Source organism: Pogona vitticeps, chromosome 2 (assembly GCF_051106095.1).
Source record: "Pogona vitticeps strain Pit_001003342236 chromosome 2, PviZW2.1, whole genome shotgun sequence".
Taxonomy (NCBI): domain Eukaryota; kingdom Metazoa; phylum Chordata; class Lepidosauria; order Squamata; family Agamidae; genus Pogona; species Pogona vitticeps.
Genome location: NC_135784.1, coordinates 111,157,853 through 111,178,674, shown reverse-complemented (window position 1 = coordinate 111,178,674; position 20,822 = coordinate 111,157,853). Strand labels below are relative to the sequence as shown.

At 40.7% G+C, this 20,822-nt stretch overlaps 1 protein-coding gene and 2 long non-coding RNA genes across 3 annotated transcripts; 2 read left to right on the top strand and 1 right to left on the bottom strand.

Annotated features, from left to right (window-relative positions):
• The first annotated feature begins 3,816 nt into the window (after positions 1-3,816).
• ATP6V0E1 (ATPase H+ transporting V0 subunit e1) lies at positions 3,817-19,117 on the top strand. The gene is made up of 4 exons (XM_020806826.3): positions 3,817-3,999; positions 9,054-9,101; positions 15,046-15,172; positions 18,718-19,117. Exons 1-3 carry the CDS (start codon positions 3,896-3,898, stop codon positions 15,137-15,139), a joined length of 246 nt encoding a protein of 81 aa, XP_020662485.1. The 5' UTR covers positions 3,817-3,895; the 3' UTR covers positions 15,140-15,172; positions 18,718-19,117.
• LOC140704512 (uncharacterized) lies at positions 9,110-15,038 on the top strand. Its single transcript, XR_012083734.2, has 2 exons — positions 9,110-11,838; positions 13,637-15,038. It is a non-coding gene; the product is annotated as an uncharacterized LOC140704512 (long non-coding RNA).
• LOC144586855 (uncharacterized) lies at positions 17,347-20,822 on the bottom strand. The gene is made up of 2 exons (XR_013541920.1): positions 20,096-20,822; positions 17,347-18,062 (listed from the first exon to the last, which is right to left on the bottom strand). It is a non-coding gene; the product is annotated as an uncharacterized LOC144586855 (long non-coding RNA).

Below are 20,822 nucleotides of genomic sequence, written 5' to 3'. Positions count from 1 at the left end.
TAGGGCTCTTAGTTATTTCTTGAAATAAAGGGAGCTGTGTGGGCAGCACAAAATACAAATGCAAAAGTAGGGAATACCTTTATAGACCACTAAAAAATCATCATATAATCTATGAGCTTTCGTGGATTGGGACAATCCATTTTGTCAGGCATGTACCAGTGTGAAGAAACTAAAATCCAAACATTCATGGTAAGCTTTATTTTGCCAGCAAACTTACTCTTAGTTAAAGTCCAAAAGCTCTGGGCAAGATGGATTTTGTCAGGCATGCCGTTCTTAGATCTAAGTCTGGAAAGATTCAGGCTGCATTAGGGCTATTTCAAAGTTATAGCTGAGGCAGCTGTGGATTGTACAGTGGTGCCTCGCATTACGACGTTAATTCGTTCCAGTGAAATCGCTGTAGAACGAAAATGTCATAATGCGAATATAAAAAGCCCACTGAAACGCATTGAAACCCCTTCAGTGCGTTCCAATGGGCTGGAAACTCACCATCCAGCGAAGATACTCCATAGGGCAGACATTTTTGGTTTCTGTCTTGTGAGGAATCCGTCCCAGAAAACAGTGGGGAGCCATTTTATTTACCCTGCGACCATTTTGAAACCACCGATCAGCTGTTGGAAAATCGTCATTTTGCGAAGAATCGGTTCCCGAAGCAGGGAACTGATCATCGCAAAGCAAAAAAAACCCTATTCAGACCATCGTTTTGCAATCGCAATTGCAATCGCAAAAAGATTGTTGTAATGCAGTTTCGTCGTAATGTGGGGCAATCGTAAAGCGAGGCACCACTGTATATCACACCCCAGTTCTTCAAACAAAGAGGCAAAAGCCATAAACACACACACCTCCCCATTTAGCTTTTATTTGAAATGGACATGCCTCAGCTGAATGGGAGGGGGACAGAAAACCAAATTTATTTCTGTACCCCTTTGGGCAGATTTTCTTTTCATGCATGTGAATGACTCCTACCCCACCCCCACCGAAAGAGCCATTCTCATTGCTCATCTGCATCCATCTTTGGAGGACTGACATCAGTCCTTTGGACACGAGGATTAGTCTTCCTCAATGAGGCAAGCACTCAGTGCATGCCAGAAATGCTGACAGCAAAGATGCTAGCAAGATTGAAAAGTTGTTGCTACTGCTGTAGCGGCACACTCCACTCCACTTGAGTCTCTTGTGTGGAGATGGCTGTGCAGAGAGGGGACCTGACAGATGCCTCCCTGCCTGACCTGAGTCGAGAACAAGAGGGGCAAAAAGGTGAGGGATTAATCGGTTTTCAATGCACTGTAGGTCAATGGAGGCTCAACCTACAGACTTTTCGACCTGTAGCCACCCTTCCAGTACGGATTAATTCCTAAGTAGAGGGTCCACTGTAAGCACTTAACATTTTAGTGACCTGTAAAGTGTTTAATATTTAATACATTATTCATATGTGATCTGGAATTCAAATGACCTCTGAGAGTAGTAAATCTTTCAGGTAATTACTGATTATTCAGAATAATGAGACCTCAAGTAGACTCCTTAGATTTTCAAAAGGGTGATTCCAACTTGAATGAATAGGTCAAATGGAAAAACAGATCTACTTAAGGTGAATGTAAGGGCAAAAGGTATATATTGATGTAAAAAGACCCCACACTATTCATCTTCACTTATTGGGAAAGTAAGCTTGGTATGTGTGACCTAATTAGCACCTTAAATGCAGAGGGGCCTATGTGGAGTGGCAGTGAAAAATGAAAGCATTGTTCTCACAAAATACATTCCCGACTATAGAGAGGTGACACCTTTACAGGCCAAGCAAGAAGGCACAAAATATGCAAAGTGATGCACAAAAAACAAGCTTTCAGAAACCTGAAAACTTGTGGGTTTTTGTGCATCTCTGTGTCTTTCTCATCAGTTGAGATATTCAATGTAAGCAGCACATAGGAACAGTGAAGGGAAATTGGATGTGATGTAGGGTGATTTTAGGCCTTGTAATCCATTTGCTGTTCCAGGATGAGGCAGAAAAATGGGCCTCGCCAGGTAATACTGCATTGCTTGGTTTGGGGTAACCCATATCTTTATTAAGGTCTGCAAATTTCGAAACACAACTCTTATCTTAATCTGAGTTTACTGTAAACTCAAAACTGCATCCATGCAATCTGAGCCCTCAGGTTTCTTGGTCCATGGGAAACAGCCATTAGATAGTCTTTATACTGTCTACCGTATCCTGGAGTTAATATTGTGTGTTCTCACCAGAGAAATGCAATCTAAATTCAAGGGCAGCGTGGAAGTCATGAGATTATAGGTGGCTAGCAAAGTGCACATGGTATGGAGAGAAACACTACTTATAACAAAAATCAGGGTCCTCTATTAAATTATTTGGCAGATTGGCAGTGGGCAGAATTGTTATTTTTGGAATACACAAATCGGCTTCCTAAGTTGAAGCACGAAGTGCTTCTCATTACATGACCATGTAGTACAACAACAAATTACATCAGTAGTATTTTAACTAAAGGAATGAAAGTTGGTGGGTAGGGAAGGATAACTTGCAGGGCTTGACACATATATGTTTAACCCTCAGCTCGTATTTACTGAAGATATTGGGGTGTGACTAGTTTTTATCAAGTTTCCCTAGAAATTAATGGTGGTGTCCAGAATACTGTATGTTGTTGCTTTTCTTGAGGCTAAAGTATCAAACTAAAGAAATCACAAATGTATTCAATTTCTATTTTAAATTAAAGGGAGATTCTGTAGAAGAGATGATCCCATTGTGTTTATCCAAACTCATTTACATCTAGAATCATAGAAAAATTGAGTTGGAAGGGTCTTATAAGGCCATCAAGTCCAACCCCCTGCTGAATGCAAGGGCAATATGTCTTAAAAAGAGGAAATTCACCAATGGTCTTAAATTCCTCATTGGTCATTTTCAGTTACCATCTGGTGTAAATTATGGTCTCCTGTGTGTTTGTGTCAGGTGATTTCTAAGTCTGGAGGTCACTTCATGTTGCCCAGAGGAAGACAAATCCTCTGCCAAGTGTATACCAGGCAGGGAATGAGCTAGATTTCCTGCCTTAGAAGGATCATATTGAATGCCTTTCCCTGTTCTGTGTTAAGCCCGTTTGGTGAATTGAATAAGGGACTTTTCAAATACTGTAGTTAAATAGATCAGAAATTAAATTAAGGCTCTGTGCGTAAAAATGTGTGCATGAGAGAGAGAATGGAGCCTAAAGATGCAAAAAAAATTTTTTTTAAGTGGGACTTCTAAAAAGGTTTTAGTGTGACATGGCAATGGGTTACAGTTTAATTCTTCAGATAGGCATGGGTTGTGTCGTGCAAGGAAGTTTAAATAGTTCAGAAAGGGCTACAAGGCTACCTCTTTGAAAATTGCGAGTGTTACACAGGAGGCCTTGAGGCCCGAAGGACTTGCCCAGTTAGTTAAAATGGAGATGCTCGTGTAACAAAGGGCAAGATCGAAACTAGCCTACAACTATTTTCAGCATTGCCTGAGAACAGCAAGACCAACACGGGACAAGCGTAGACAGAAGAGGTCCGCCCCTCACTGAAGCTGCCTCTCTTTCTGCATCGGGAGAGGGGGGGGGAGACACGTAAAAGAAAAACGCCAGGGTTGCGGAGCGGGCAATGCGCCAGAGCCGACTTCTCTCATAGAAGAGCGACCAGCGCCGAGGTTCAGGGCAGGAAGACCAGCCCTTAAAGGAAGCGCATGCGTAGTTCCCCGCGCTTGACTACAAATTTCCTCGCAATCCGGGCGGGTGGGAGGAACGGCTGGTTACGAGCGTTTAGGATGGCGGCGGCCCCTGATTGGACGGCGCCCCACGGGGGGGGCGTGGCTGGCAAAGCGGAATAGGAGTCCGTCGTCGTCGTCGTCGAGGTTGGAGTCGGCGGAGGGAAGAAGGAGCCGGTCATGGCGTACAGCGGCCTGGCGGTTCCTATCGTCGTCATGACCGTTTTCTGGGGGGTGGTTGGTGGCATCCTGCCGTGGTTTGTGCCCAAGGGCCCCAACCGGGGGTAAGTGACGGGAGGAGGAGAAGCGGCGGCGGGGCGGGTGGTGGTGCGAAGTCTTGGGTGAAGCGACGCTCCTTCCTTCGCTCTGCCCGCAGTGGGAGCTCTCGGGGGGGGGGAGGAGGAGGCCCGGCTGGGGCGGCCTTGCGGGGAGTCGCTTCCCGCCGTCAAAGAGGCCTCTTTGTTTGGGGGGGGGGGAAGAAGGCGGAAGGGGGGCCCCCTTGAGAGGCCTGTTCTCAGCGCGCACCGCCGTGACCTCCTCCGGCTGGGGATCTCGGCATCCTTGGACGGGACGACACCACGACCCCCCCCCTTCTTTCTCTAGGGCGGCTTCTGCCCTCCTTCGAGCCGCCCGGGCCCTTCGTGGATTCCGTCTCTCAAGAGCGCTGCGTCTTAATCCGAAGTCGTCATCGGGCGGCTAAATGGCTGGAGATGCGTTAAATTGCAGCCCGTTTTTGTTCTTTAAAAGGCCCAGTTTTTTTTGGGGGGGGGGGGTTCGAAGGCTCCTCCTCGCTTAGGTCCCCTAATGAGAGCCTGATTTCCGACAGTCCTGGCGTATCTTCTTTGTACATGAAAAGTCCAGATGGGATTAAAACGTGTCATGGTCTTATGACAATTTTTTTTTTCTGTCGATAGGAATGTGTACTGTAACTTTTTCCTCAAAATCAGCTGGCGATGAGATGGATAACTGAAATTGTTCAGTAATTCCATGCCATTCGCATAAGAGCTGGAGTTTCTGACTGCGTCTTGGTTGCTGTTTAGTCCTCACAGATTGGCCTGTGATTTTCAGATGTGTTCCAGCCGTGCCTTCTTTGGCTTTCGAATCGCTTTTTCTCAATAGTTCAGTGGTTTGAATATCTGACTGAGATGGAGAGTTCGATTCCCCACTGTGCCCTCTTGCCAGAAGAGGCAGCCTGTGTAATTATAGGCAAGCTGCACAATCCCAGGGCACTCCAGAAGAAAGCAATGCTCTCTCTCTCTCTCTCTCTCTCTCTCTCTCTCTCTCTCTCTCTCTCTCTCTCTCTCTCTCTCTCTCTCTCTCTCTCTCTCTCTCTCTCTCTCTCTCTCTCTCTCTCTCTCTCTCTCACACACACACACACACACACACACACACACACACACACACACACACACACACACACACACACACACACACACACACACACACACACACACAGTCTTTCATACTACAAAATGTAATCTATGAGAACATAATTTTATTTATTTCAATAGGTTTGTGCTACTTTTCAGCAAAAATTCCCAAAACACTGTACATGGGGAAGAATTAATAAATAATAAAAATAAATATAATGAAATAGAAGTGAGCAACATGTATATTCCCCTGCCTATAGTTCCCCTTAAGCACAAGGGAGAATGCTTTGTTTTGAAACATGATTGCTTCACTGGGTGCCTTGGGCTGGTGAAATAGTGCCTGAAAATATGTTTGGTCATTTTTAGTGAGAAATTTTGGTGCAAAATTCAGTAGATGCCTTGAGGGTATTTAAAATTTGGCCCATGGATGTTGCCAGTTATTGAAATAACATAAGAAAAAGCAGCACAGTAGTGCATAATTGGCAACACAGTCAAGAAAGTCATTTAAGAAGTATATGTTAATGGAAATTGAAGATCTATATAAATAAATCATTTTAATCAATTATGAAACATTAAAAGAAGGCTGCATGAGCTTTCTGCAAGAGGAAATGAGTACTGTAACCAGGGAGGGTTTTTCTTTGTATCTGCCAGCTATGGTTCAGCAGGAGAAGGCCTCTATGGCAGAATGCAGAGGATGGACAAGATCATATGGGAACAGACATTTTAAAATGTTTTCTGGACTTTTCAGGTCTTTAAAGGTAACAGTGAACTTTAAATAGGCTCAGAAGCCTATGCAAATCGAACAGAACATGCCCTGACAATAGATTCTGAACCCTTTTCAAAAGGAGTAGAACTGCTGTAATACAATGGGTTGGAAAACATGGCTGCTGGTCAGGATTTTGTAGAGCTAACCAAGATCAGATTGATGGTATTATATGCCTTGTAACGGGTTCAGCCTTGGGCAATCTGCATACTCCCAGAATGTCATCAGAAATAAATGCTGGTAAACTGCTTTTGAGTGAATTACTCCTAGAAAATCTTGGGAGGGTTTCTATAAGTCAGAATTGACATGATGGCATGTAATTATTATAAACTATTTCAAAGGCAAAGCAGTGTCTTCTGTTGTGCGCTGTGATCTGTCTAAGGTTTGGTGGCAGTAATGGGGAATGCCTTTTCCAGGAAATGGTTGTGCTAACAGTCCTAGCCTTTTAAGACAAAACTTGGTATAAAATGCCACAATAGTTGCTGTTTCATTTAATGTTAAAGGTTTGAAGCATTTATTAAATTGAATCCAATTGCCTTGATCTATTTGTCTTTCTGTCTTACTGTTTTCTTCTACAACATCTATTTCAATGTAACGTGTTGGCACGTTACCTATATATTCTTTATGGCTTAACTCTTTTCATAAGTCTGCTAATCAGCCTGCTGGGTGATCCATGCTGTATTATATTATTATTAATAATGTATTAATTATATTATCAGGCTGAATTTTTAAAAGCTGGCTTGACCATTATTTTGATAATCCAAGAAAGGGCATGGTTTGCAATCTCAAATCTGAAATTAACTTCCATATGTAATTATATTTATTTATTTATTTTTTGAAACTTCAAATGGTGTGGTCAGCATTACTGAAACTACTTTTCCATTAAGTGGTCCTGGATTTATAAGATTGTTTGGAAAAGAAGCAAACTTCTTCGTGTATTTAAAAGCTTGAAATCATTATTTCAGCAGGTTATCTGTCTTGATTTGGTGTTATAACTGCAACCTGGGTCAGTGTTGCATAGGGGTTGAGTAGGTATGTCAACACTAAAGATATTTTCCTTAATAAAATTAGAGAGGCCTGATGTTTAAACATCGACTTGCAAATATTTTTTTCTTATGGTGCCCACAGAATTTCATCTTTACTGAATCATAGGTATCACAATATGATCTGAAAGTAAACAACTGCTCTCAGTGAAATGCACTGTTCTTAACATTGATACCACCAATTGTAATAACTAACAAGGGCTGGTGGTGAGGAGGGAAGTTAGTTGCAAGTGTGTTTACATATGTTTTAGTTCTGATCATGAAAAAAAAAACAGTTTAAGACAATGTAATGGCCTGGACAGGATCTATTGATTTTCTAAAAAGTGGTTCCAAGGCCATACATTGCTGCCTAAATAAAATCTTGCTTGTTAGGCTTTGAAAATAGCAATTATAAAGCTATTAATTTCATTTTTTCCCTGATTTTCCAGTAATTCTAGAGCAGTTTTGAGAGAACCTCTTAGTACTATTTATTTATTTGTTTGTTTGTTTGTTTGTTTGTTTGTTTGATTTTTACTCCGCCCCTCTAGACCATGTCTACTTGGGGCGGCTTACAAAATAAAACAAAACAGTATAAAAATATATATAAAATAATAAAATTACAAATTTCAATTACTACATGTTTTGAAAGGAAAAAATAGCACCTGAAATCATTGAGTTCTATATTACTGTAAATAACTTCTAGACAGAGAGAAACAAGAATTATACAGAGCACAAATACCTTGTATTTGCAGCTTGTAGTGGTTTGGAGCATGCTTGTTTAAAATGGAGGATTAAAAGGAGATGTGAAAAAGATGGATCTTTGGCTGCTACATACTGTTGCTGTATTGGCCCATGAAAAATCAGAACCTTAGGAATTCATCCCAAGTAGTCATATTTGCTGTCTACAAATGCTACAGTTGGGAAGGGATGGGTTTTAATTTATTGCAAGTACTCTGTTTCCCTGAAAATAAGACCTAGCCTGAAACTAAGCCCTAGTTTGATTTTTCAGGATGATTGTAATATGTCCTACCCCAAAATAAGCCCCAGTTAAGTGAAACCCTGCCCTCCACCATTGTGCAGCAACCAGAAGATGACATGACTGTATTTGGATAAACGGTCTGAAACTCAACATCAAAAAAACTAAGATCATGGCCACTGGCCCCATCACGTCCTGGCAAATAGAAGGGGAAGATATGGAGGCAGTGACAGATTTTACTTTCTTGGGCTCCATAATCACTGCAGATGGAGACAGCAGCCACGAAATTAAAAGATGCCTGCTTCTTGGGAGGAAAGCAATGTCAAACCTAGACAGCATCTTAAAAAGCAGAGACATCACCTTGCCGACAAAGGTCCGCATAGTCAAAGCTATGTTTTTTTCTGGTAGTGATGTATGGACCATAAAGAAGGCTGACTGTTGAAGAATTGATGCTTTTGAATTGTGGTGCTGAAGGAGACTCTTGCAAGGAGAACAAACCTATCCATTCTGAAGGAAATCAACCCTGAGTGCTCACTGGAAGGACAGATCCTGAAGCTGAGGCTCCAGTACTTTGGCCATCTCATGAGAAGAGAAGACTCCCTGGAAAAGACCCTGATGTTGGGAAAGTGTGAAGGCAAGAGGAGAAGGGGACTACAGAGGATGAGATGGCTGGACAGTGTCACTAAACTACCAACATGACTTTGACCCAAATCTGGGAGGCAGTGAAGACAGGAGGGCCTGGCATGCTTTGGTCCATGGGGTCACGAAGAATCGGACACGATTGAACGACTAAACAACAAGAAAAATATTGTTGAATGTACATGGGGAAAAATCCCCTGAAAATAAGCCCTAATGCATTTTTGGAGTAAAATTTAATGTAAGACCCTGTCTTATTTTCAGGGAAACGGTATTACAGGAGGTGAGAGACTAAGTTGTGAACCTATAAATTGCTAGTTGAAATCTTGCCTAGTGAACTCACTAGATGGCATTGAACAATCTGTTATCTCTCAGCTTCCTTTCTGCACCGTGGAGATGATACTAATCTATCTTCTGGATGTTTAAATCTGATTATTAAAATCATGTTTAACTGCATAATCACAGCTTCTATCAGATAAATATTGAAAAATGTTCCCCCCATTACTGCTGACATCCAGTGTCAATCTGTTAATGTTTCATTTTATCAGTGTTTTCCTTTTTTCTCCTGCAGTATTATCAACACAATGCTGGTGACATGTGCTGTTTGCTGCTACCTCTTGTAAGTATCACTGTTTCTCCTTTTGTTGAGTCTCAGTCAAATTTATAGTGTCATAAGGCATTTTGATTCTATTACTATTACTTGCAGGATGAGCAGAAAAGGGCTGTTATAGGAAATGCAATTATGTCATGCGGAATATAGCACTGATTTGTTTGAGACACTGTACCAAGAGTTTCTCGTTTGTGTGTTAATTGATTATATGCTCATATTTCTAATACAGAAATGGAGGATTATTTAAAACCTGTGTCTGCATTTCTAATGTGTTTTTCTCATTATGATACTTCTGTATTTCCTGAGTAGCTTCCTTCTGTTCTGGGCAATGTGTTGAAACTATGTGGACTTCCTACATTCCTGCCTTAGAATGGTCTTTCAGAATATTGCATGTGGTATGCACTCTCTAATAGAAGCAGAAATGTTACCAAGTTGCTAAGTTGAAGTATAACTGTAGAAAACTATATGTCAGTTCTCTTTATATTTGCATCAGTTTTGACTTTAGCAAGAGATAACAAAATCTGTGATTCTCCAGATTATAGCTGGTATCATTCCTAACTATGGGCCATGTAGGGTGAGGCTGCTGAGAGTTGAGAGTCTTGTTTGTTTTATTTATTTATGGGTCATCTTTCTCTCAAAACTGGGATCCAGAATGGTTTGTGTGTGAAAAAGCCATAGAATTAAAGTTACAAGTATTGAAATTGAATTAAACACATATTATTAAAATACAATTAAACTTAAAACACTTTAAAATGTTTTAATTAAAGTATGAATAACAGTTTACCTAAAATGGGAGAGAGGGAGGGAGGGATCTAGATATTAGATAAAATTCTGGTTAGAAGCCTGTTAATTGTGAAAGCCCTGTCTAAATTAAAAGCATTTTCTTGCTGGTGGAAAGACTGCAGGGAGGAGGTAATTTTAGAGTCTCTCAGCAGAAGAGTTCCAGAGCCTGAGAGTGGACTAAGAGGTGGCCCTCTCCTGAACCCCCACCAAATTAGCCTCTGAAAGTGGTGGGACCACGAGAAGGGGCTCCTGAGCAGATCTCCAAACCTAGGTAGACTTGTATGGAAGAATGCAGTATTTTAGATAGAGTTCAGCAACATTTCCCATCTGGCCTATATATACCAACTTAGTTAGTGTAGGTTATTGTCAGCATATTTCAGGTAAGATCTACCTTGTTACAGTTTTGACTAGCCTAGGGCAGGGGCCTCTTTATGTTTGGTGTAAAGCTAGAGCAAGCATGTTTTGCATAAGTACACCCTGCTTGTTTATGGTTCAACAAACCAAAGACACATGAATGTGAAGCTGTGACCTGGATGTCCTTTAGAATGCACCAGACCGGCAATGGGTCCACATTCTGGTAAGGTTAGGCATTTTTGTAGTGCTTTCTTTTTCTGGGTAATGAGATGAGAGTCAGAGGCTGTAGGCTAGCTGTCATTAAAAATATTGCCAGATAGGTGATTTGACATTTGTGTATTACTTATATAGGCATCTAAAAATAAAAAGCTTTGAACAGCACTTTTCATGGTGGTGGTTTCTTGAAAAAAAAAGGTGGTTTGATATTAAACCAGAAAAAAAACCCTGATTGGCTAGAAAAGCAATTTTGGCAGGTATGCCAGAACCTGGTGTAAGCATCTAGCATTTGACAACGACCTGCTGTTTTAACATTGCACACCACAATTGATGCCTTGCCTACCATCCTCCAGTTGCAACTGTCATCACATGGTGTTTCTTCATTTCCCATCCTCCATGCGCCATGTGGGCTTATCCCCTAGCAGTGGCACTGTGAAAGGGGTAGAAGCAAGATGGCTGCTAGCCCCCTGGACCATTACTGTGCTACCACTGCTGATGTGGAGTAAACTTGCCTGGGGGAGGCGTGAAGGGTGGCAGCTCCTCTCCCCTATCATGACTTCGCATGGTTAGGCTTTCCTAACAGCAGTGGCAGTGCGCACTAGCCCATGGAGAGGATAAGGCTGGGGATGGAAGCATCAGCATCACTGTCACTGAGCCTTCTAAATAAATCATGGGCATGATGGAACACAGAGGCTGGCCTGGTCATCTAAAATAGACGTCACTACCAAACATAATGTAATGTAACAAACATAACGTAACATAACATAATTCCCAAAGTGAGTTATGAAGCTACATAGCATGACAATTCCTTCTCTCAAGTTTACAGTCTAAATCTAGATCATTATTCAGTCAATCCTGGAGCAGAAAGAAGACGGGACATTCTTTCATGTTAACCTTTGTTCTCCTAACTCCTCTAACTCTTCTTTCCCCTTGCCCTTATGAGAAATTAGACTTTGCAAATGTAGCATGGTACAAAATTCAGCGTGCTGAGAATAAATAAATAGGACTGGAGTTAATAGGTCAGTGGTCACATAATGATTTTGCCTCTTTCCAGCTGTTTTCCTGCTTCTCCTAGCCAGCTGGGTGTTTCAGCTGATTTCCTAGCCAAACTGAGTTATGGTCTCACAACAATAAAAGCCACAGTTTTTCTGAGCAGATTTAAAGGGCAGTTGTAATGGTTGCATGTTAATCTTTCTTCTACATAATTCAGTGTGGTGACTCTATTTCATAATGAGCCCTTCATATTTTCTCTGATCTAAATCATGTATTTTGAAGCTGTTGGAAAGTATACTGTGCAAAAGCTTATTGATATTTTTGAATATCAAAGGTTTGGACTAAATCCAGTATTGTTTCTATCTAAAACAGACCCACTGAAATCAGTCGGAGTAGAATTGTGAGTAATAAATCACATTAATCTTAGTGGGTCTAAATCTAAATAGAACCACTGGTAGATTTAGCCCATTGATAGCAATGGGAGGTTACTAATTTAGGTTTTGTATTCTAATTTTGCTGTTCCTGTTATCATTAAGCATTTCAGTGTGTATGTCCGCTGTATACGTGGAAGTGTGAATCCTTCAATAACAGTCTTTCAAAGAACACAGCTTTCCAGTTGTCCTCTTGTTCTGTTCTTGGTCTCTGGAACCTGGACCTTTAAAAGGGAGAACCTGGGTGCCTTGTAATTTCCATATTTTCCACAAAAATGGCTTTTGAAAGTGGAACAGCTCTCAGTTTGTACCTGGTAGAATAGCTGTGAGCAGATAAATTCTGCATTTTTGCATTGAAGTCTAGGAGAAATAACAAAAGATCTGGGGCATACCTGACACAAAGAGCATCTAATTTATACTTAAGGAAAATAATTCACCTCCCATTTCACCAGAAATTTTATTATTTATATATTTTGGAATTATTGCTCAACATGTACCTGAGACATAATGAGACTGCTGCTGCATCATCTTGAGGTGTACTTAACTCACAGGAGTCAGCAGTACTGGCACTGCCTGAAACTGCCCTATGCTTGCTCCATAAAAAACAGCCGTTTCTGGTAAAAGACACTAATGCTGGACTTCAGTACAGCATGATTTCAATAATGAGAGTAGCTTGACCTCCTCTTGGGGATTCCATCCATACTTTACATGACTGGATTTTGCAGAAGCTATAGTTAAACTAGAAACAGAAGAATCTACCTTGGAGCAACAGATAGGCTGTAAAAGATTTGAATTTTTGTGTACAGATTCTCCTTTTATGATTATGTGTGTTTTTGCAACTGAATTTTTTGGTTTTCAGAAAGTTTCAGGCACTTGATAACATATTGATCAGCACAGATGAAATATTCAACACCACAAAGGGCATGTATTACAGCCCATCGATCTCTATTTCAATAAAGACACCAGGAATCTGTAGTGTTTTTTTTTTTTTTTTTTTTTTGGGAGGGGGTTTGTTTCCCCAAATGGTCTATTTTCAGGGGATGCTTTTCAAACTGTCCTGTCAGTCCTAGATTTCCTGTTTTGCAGGGACTCTCTTTTTGAATAGGGAAAACTATAAGTGGCCAGCCTTGTTGGGCTTTACTCCTTTTCAATGGAGTCTGACATTATAGAAGGCATTCAGAAGTCCCTGCAACAACATACTGTAGAGAAGGATGTGTAACACTTCTGAAGTTGCCTTTGAGGGTGTGTCTTCTTGGGGCTTCTAAGAAACCCTATGGATTTCCTGGAACATAGTTTGAAAAATAGCAGCATATAATAAGTACCCAAAATAATAGGATAAAATAGTGTCCTTAGTGGAGGACCTCTTAAGTGAACAAGCAAGAATGTACTTTTAATTATAGAAGGCATAATTCTTAAAGCATACCGTTCTGAACTGTACAACAGTTTTTTTCTGCCCCAAATTATGATTGGTCTCCAGGTATGAATGGGGATATTTGTACAATCATTACAAGGAAAACCATATTGTGAGTCTAAGAGGATGCCATCCTGTATCTGTAGCAATTTATGATATAAATGCTGGTTGTCAGTGGCAGTCGTATAAAGCTATCCATCTTGGAGAACTGTATTTGTTTTCTGCAGCTATTATTTTATTTATTCTGTTGTGAGAAGTAAGGTAATTTGACCAGTGTGGGCGAATTCTGTATTTCTTATGTGACTGCTACAGCTTTTCTTTTTCCAGCTAAACTGTGTTTCATTCTCTGGTTCTAGCATCCAGGTTTGTGTGGAATTTTCCATGACTGTGTAAGTGTTCTGCATTTGTAGCAGCTCCCATTACAAAGCTGATTTGCTCTTTCGCCTCCTCCCAAAGCATTCTAGAAATAGCAGTTAGATGTGACTGTGTGCTCATAAAATGGCTTGTACTGTATACTGAGCATTTAGTACTGCTGTAACTCTGTACAGATGAAAGATTCCTAAGCCTTTTGCTGGAGGCTGGTATTTACAGTTAATAAACCAACTATACATAACTCATAAATGTGTTCCGTTTTCCTGGCAACAAGAATATATTACTCACTGCAAAATATTTTGTGTCCCTGATCTGACTTCTTCCTGGCGAATGTGACCACTACTTTGAGAATTGTGTGCATGTGTTCTGTCATGTATGCGTTGTTAGCAGTTTCACAGACACTCAACAGTCCTCCTAAAAGAGACGTTGGAAGGAGGCTTAAGCTTTTTCTGTATTTAGTGATGGATGTGTGACTGACTGAAAATTGCTACTTTTCTCTAGCAGTTCTCCATTACATCTCTTAGCATGAAACCTTTAGCAGTGTCACTATTTGAAATATATACATATTCCTCAAATAAGGAGACTTCAGCCTAGCATAAGCTACAACTACAATGAGATAAGTTAAGATTTAAACAAATAAGATTGCATTGCCAGGGTGGTACATTTTATTTATTTATTTATTAAGGAAATGACTTTCAAAAGGGTCTCAGACTTTGGAGGGAATAAGAAATACCTGCAACAAAATGTTGCAATATGGATTGGTCTTGTTCACTGTTCTGGTTAGCCATGGTCTCCTTCCTGATCCTGTATTTTCTTCCCCATTCCTTCCCCAGTGGTTCTAGGTTTCCATTACTTTCTGCCAAGTGTCAGAATTGTGTGGGCAGTGAGAATACGTAGTTCTCAATGGGCTATGTCTTGAAGCTTCCCATTAGTATTAAAAATAAACATCTGTAGTTCTGCAAATATCCAGATTCTTTCTAGATTTCTCCACTAAGTCTTGTGTGCAGGGTACTGCTGTATATGCAGCATCATTCACGGTCTGCACGCTGGAAATGTGGCGGGGGAGGAATGCTGCTGATTATATATTTTGAGCTTCATGGGTGAGAGGATGTCTGAGCATTTTTTTTAAAAAAAAGTGTAAATGGAAGAATGTGTGCCAGGATGAACTATGAGCATTACTTGAAATAGAAAAGAGTTAAGTGCAGCTTTGTTTTAGACTTTTAGATGGATGCTGAAACATTTCTGGTTGTCTCTTCTGAAAGCTTTTGGAGGTCTGCATTGACTCAGGAGTGTTTTAGCTGTGGTAATTCTACCTCTTTTAACCAACTAGTCTGTTGCATACTAGCCACATATTTGTTATCCATTATTTTTACAGTGTTTTTTTACCTTGCAGCTGGTTAATAGCAATCCTGGCTCAGCTGAACCCGCTCTTTGGCCCACAGTTAAAAAGTGATATAATTTTGTACCTGAAAGACCACTGGCCTTAATGATGTCCTCTTCTGTCACCGTTTGTGAACTAGGTAACTATTCTTGGTCTTTTCATATCTATTAGATTTATATCCACATTTTCTCTGAGAATCTGATGACTGTTTTTTCTGCTCCCCTCTCCTTTTATCATCAAAACAACTCTGCAACAACAAGAATTCAGTGTACATTTGTGAGCATGATTCATTGACCCTCCTCACCTCTGATACCCAGCATGTATAGGAACTGAACACAGTGGCTTTTTAATTCAAGGCAGAATAGTTCTTACAAGAGGGAACCTATTTTTTTGCTGCAGTGATTTCAATAATGAACCAGATTGGATTTAGCATCAATATCACTACAAGTATAGGTGAAGGACTTGGATTCTCTAATCCTGTACTCTAGAATGTGATTACAATACATTGGCCATTTAGCATAATTGCTTAAAAGTACATTTTCTGATTATTGAACAAGAGAAAGTAAGGGGGATAGGCTGACATGAAACTATCGTGTTCTGTCTGTCTGTTTTCCCCACCTTCCCTGCCATTTTTCTTTCCCCTCCTTTTCGCCACCCTCTTTTCCTCTATCCACTCTTGAGTTTATATGATTAGTTGGTGCCACCTGTTTTTTAGGGTTATTGTTGCTGCTTTTAATGCTTCTATTTTTATTTTCTATTACAGTGGTGCCTCGCTTAACGATTGCCTCGTTTAGCGATGAATTCACATAACGATGTGTTTTTTTAGAAAATAATATGCATCGCATAACGATGTTTCCTATGGGCGATTTTCGCTTAGCGAAGTTTGGGGCCATGCTTCGCATAACGAATGCGATTTTAGGTCCCCTGCTTCACTTAACGATGTTTCTTTTTTCAATTAAAAAAGTGTCTTAGAAGGGTCAAAAACAGTTCTAAATGCTTGGATTCGTTAGAGGATCCCTTAAGTCATGTGCAAACCTGATTTGGCTGTGATCTGACTTTTCGTTAATTTTTTGTGAATTTATTTTTTTTTTGGCCCATAGGAACCAATGGACCTGTCAAAATCTGACAGCTCCATGCTTTCCTATGGGGGAGAAAACAATTCACAAAAAAATTAACGAAAGTTCAGATCAAAGCCAAATCAGGTTTGCACACGACTTAGGGGGTCCTCTAACTAACCCAAGAATTTAGAACAGTTGCTGAGTCTTCATTAATTTTTTGTGAATTTTTTCTTCCCCCATAGGAAATAATGGAGCTGTCAGATTTTGACAGCTGTCAAAAGTTGGGGGGGAAAAATTCACCATAAATTAATGAAAAGTCAGATCAAAGCCAAATTAACTTTTGCATCCGTTTTAGAGGGTGCAGAAGCTAATCCAAGCATTTAAAACCATTTTTGACCCTTTTATGACACACTTAATTTTGCAAAAATTGACTTCGCAAAGCCCTTGAAATGTATTGAGTCAGCTTCAATACATTCCAATGGATGATACATTGTTTCGCTTAGCGATGTTTCCTATGGGTTTTTTCGCTTAACAACGGCAATCCGTTCCAATTGGAACGGATTAACCGGTTTCCAATGCATTCCTATGGGAAATGGTGTTTTGCATAGCGATGGTTTCACATAGCGATGTTTTTTTTTTGAACCAATTAACATCACTATGCGAGGCACCACTGTACAGTGATGCCTCGCTAGACAGTTACCCCGCCTGACAGTTTTTCACTAGACAATGACTTTTTGCGATCATTATAGCGATTCGCAAAACAGTGATTCCTATGGGGGAATTTCGCTGGACAGTGTTTGGTCCCTGCTTCGTAAACCAATTTTCACTAGACAGTGATTTTGGCAGCTCCCTCCGCGCTCGCAAAACGGGTGTTTTCAGGACCTAAGCTTCGCAAGACAGCTATTTAAACAGCTGATCGGCAGTTTGCAAAGCGGCTTTCCTATGGCCGATCTTCGCTAGACAATGACGATTCTTACCCATTGGAACACATTAAACAGGTTTCAATGCATTCCAATAGGGAAATACTTTTTGCTAGACAATGATTTCGCTAAACAGCGATTTCAGTGGAATGGATTATCATCTAGCGAGGCACCACTGTATATGTGATGTCACCTGCCTAGAGTAGTGCCGTGACACTAATGGGAGTGGAATACAAACTGAATGAATGAATGTCAGTGGCTATGACTTGTGCCACAAGTTTTTGTTGTTGTTGTTGTTGTTGTTGTTGTTGTTGTTGTTGTTGTTATTGTTGTTATTATTATTATTATTTAATTTATATCCCGCCTATCTAGTCGTGGTGGACTACTCTAGGCGGCCAACAACAGAGATAAAATACAATAACATTATTCCCATTATCTGTGTCTCTTTCTAAAAGGTTATGGTTATCATCATGTTAAGCTCTTTGTAGGTTCCAGTTAGTATTTTATGACTGTTACCTTTTTACTTAAAAAAGGGGAAAAATTTATATGTTATAAAAACCTACTGGTAATCATCTTTTTGAGTGTTCAAGAAATGTGCCATAACTGAAGTACAAATTTTAAATTGTCAGATGAAGCTTTGGTTGGGCACAGAGCTTGCCAAAGAACACTGCAAAAATGGGCAGTCTTTTGTCCAGCAATACAGATTGACTGTTGGGTGTGAATACCAGTTGTTCACGGGCAAGCAGACAAGTGGCACTGCACCCCTCTGGGACTGAAGAGCTTTTGCCATTTAACAGTGATATTAATTGAGTGTTCATTTTGCCCACCTTTTTCATATTGCCAACAGTACATAAACACCCATTCCTCTTCTGCATAAAATGTACTATATAATAAAGATGCATGGAAGATCATGACTTACTTGAGCATTGTTGTTAAATTGTTCAACCCAAACAGATTGCTGTCACAGAAGTGTTTGTTCTCTTTCAGTGCTGGGCTTGAAATTGAAGTTTGCTGTAATAATGATTAGGGACCAGATCCAGAAATTTGGTTTCTGGAACAACAAATTGCACATACCAATTCAGAGGGGTTACTCCTGCTTTTATCTTGTGCAGCTTTCATTTCCCTTCACAATTACTGTATAATTCTCTGTTTGAAAAACCTGAATAGCTAAGAACAAATTATATCTTGTAGAGTTTTTAAGTGTTTGTAGCAGAGCTTACTTGAGACAAAATTCCAATATTTTCAGACCAGATTTGAAATGAATTGGAGGTACAGTAGTGACAAGCTTTGGGGGTGGGGAGTCGTGTTTCTTTTAACAGTTCATAGAAGTAATCAGTACTTCTGTGTTTTGCAATGAATGCAAAGTAGTGCAAGAAAACAGTGATCTTGAATGTATTTGTTTGGTATAGTGTGCTGCTTCCTACCAAGTAACAATCTTGACTTGGAAGTGGAAGGGCTGGCATGTCAATAACTATTAATTTGGGGAGACTGTAGAATTGCATTGATTTAGTACTGCATTTTGCATGATTTGATGACTGTTTAGTCACAACTTTTAAGTCTGAGCAACTCCTGTAATTGTTAATATAAAAAACTATGTGGGACAACTGTAATGCCTTACATATTCTCTCTGCCATAATCTAATATTTAAGAGTCACTTATGAATGAAAATGCTTCTGAAAGAGACTAAATTGCTTTTTGCTTTGCAGGATATGAAGACATGTTTTTTATGGAAGGCTCCACTGATCCAAAGATGCTCTTAATGTACTTTGAATTCAACCAGGTCTACTCTAATGCCTTACTGTTTGTTCTGTCACAAATATTTGCCTAAAGCAGGTCTTCTGGTTTCACACCTCCTGAAAGTGCCTAGTGGATATATTTTCTTGAGTATAACTTTATTCTTGAATGTGAAGTGTAATGAAACATGTTTACTCATTCCTCTGCCATTATGGCAAGATGCACTGAGAACTGCCTGTCCCTCTCCAAGCATCATTTGTCGTAACAATTTCCATACTGGATTTTGTAATGATTTAGTTCACATGTATGGTCTGATACTTTAAATGAAGATGTACTGTGCCTCTGGAATAAAATTCTATTCTTATTGTTGTATTCTGGCTTTCTTTAGACTATGTTAATATTACTGTATTCAAGTACACCAGCAAACTGACCTCATAGTAATTCACATGTGACTACTGGAATGCTATAGATTTAAAGGAATAACAAACATTTGTGTGGAGCAGTTCATTGAGCACCTAATGCAGGGGTATCCAAAATATGGCCCGCGGGGCACATCTGGCCTGCTTGCCTTTTTATCCAGCCAAGGCATAGGAAGCCAGAAGGGGGACCCAAATGATTCCCCAACCCTGCTATCTTTGCAAAGTCAGTGGGGGTGAGGAATCTCTTGGGTCCCCCTTCTCTAAAAATGTGTACAATATATGATATGGCCCTCATACAGAAAAGTTTGGAGACCCCTGACCTAATGCGATATAGCTTCAATGAGTTCACTTTCAGAAAGTCTGAAAGTACTGTGAAAAATATCTGCTACCTCTTGTTTTTTCCCCTCCCTCTGATTCATACATTAATGAGAGCTCTTGGTTGCAGTAAAGTATAGACACTTGAATTGTTTTGTTGTGTTTCTGTGTAGAACTACAATTCAAATGATAAAACTATGCATTAAAACTCTATGGCTGGAATCCTATTATGTTTTATGCCAACTAGATGCAAGTTGCATAAATGTCAGCAACAAACTTAAAATTAAATGCCTACATAGACTTCTCAACTAGCAGAAATTTGCCACTGAGCGTTATGTTGATGGAGGCATACCAATAGATGTAACCAGTAGGATTCAGACCTATACAGTATTTACCAATACTGTAGGTTACAAAATAAGTGAATGATAAGACATAGTTCCTGGGTATTGGTTTTAATCGGCGACAGTCTGAAAGTGTCTTTAAAAAAAAAAAAACCCTACGCTTCAAATGACTATCCAATCATATGAACTTAGGAAGGAGAGAAAAATACTCTGGTCTTCATCTCCATCCTTTGAACCGGCACCAACCACTGTCTACTCCAGGGAGCAGGAAATACCTTCTGACGTTGTTACCGTTGTCACTGTACCCATTTCCATCCACCGCAGGGTGAGCTGTTGACAGACCGAACAGGAGGCAGCCCAGAGGAAACGCCGAGCCCTCAACCTTAATGAAGGTGGGGATTTCTGCGGGAACTTGCAGAGCTAGGCCAGGGAGGGAGGGAGGGAGCGCTCCCTCGTTTGTTCCGCCGCATCTCCGTGCCTGTGAATATCTGTTCAGCGTGTGATGCGCCGGCCCGTGTGCCCGCAGAGGGAAGTCCCTCGGGTTGTTTAACGAAGTTTACGATATGGAAGAAACTTTGAGTTCTGTAGTCAAAGTGTGTCCCACAGTCCGGAGATCTCCTCTCCAGGCGGCATCAGCACAGCGGCACGTTTTCCTTGAATGGGAAGGAGATTCTCAGTCCCTTCTTTCTGCTCCGCGCCCCCGAGCCTCGCGTCTCGTAGAGAGCGAAGAGCTCCGCCACCGCTTCCGAGCAGGCCGCCGCCTTTCCCCCCCCCCCCCCGCGCGCGGAATTCCCACCACCGTCCCCCAGTCGGCTGAGAACAGAACATTCTCTTCCTTCCATCCTCCCCCGCCCTTTTCGCGTCAGGCTATCACGTGAGAGGGGACGCCAGCCTCCGCGGCCGTTGATTGGCTTCCTCTTCCGCCTTCTGATTGGTGGCGTTTGCTCCCTCACTTTCCGCCGTCTTTAGGCTTTCTTCTTCCCTCCCTCTCCCCCCCGTTTT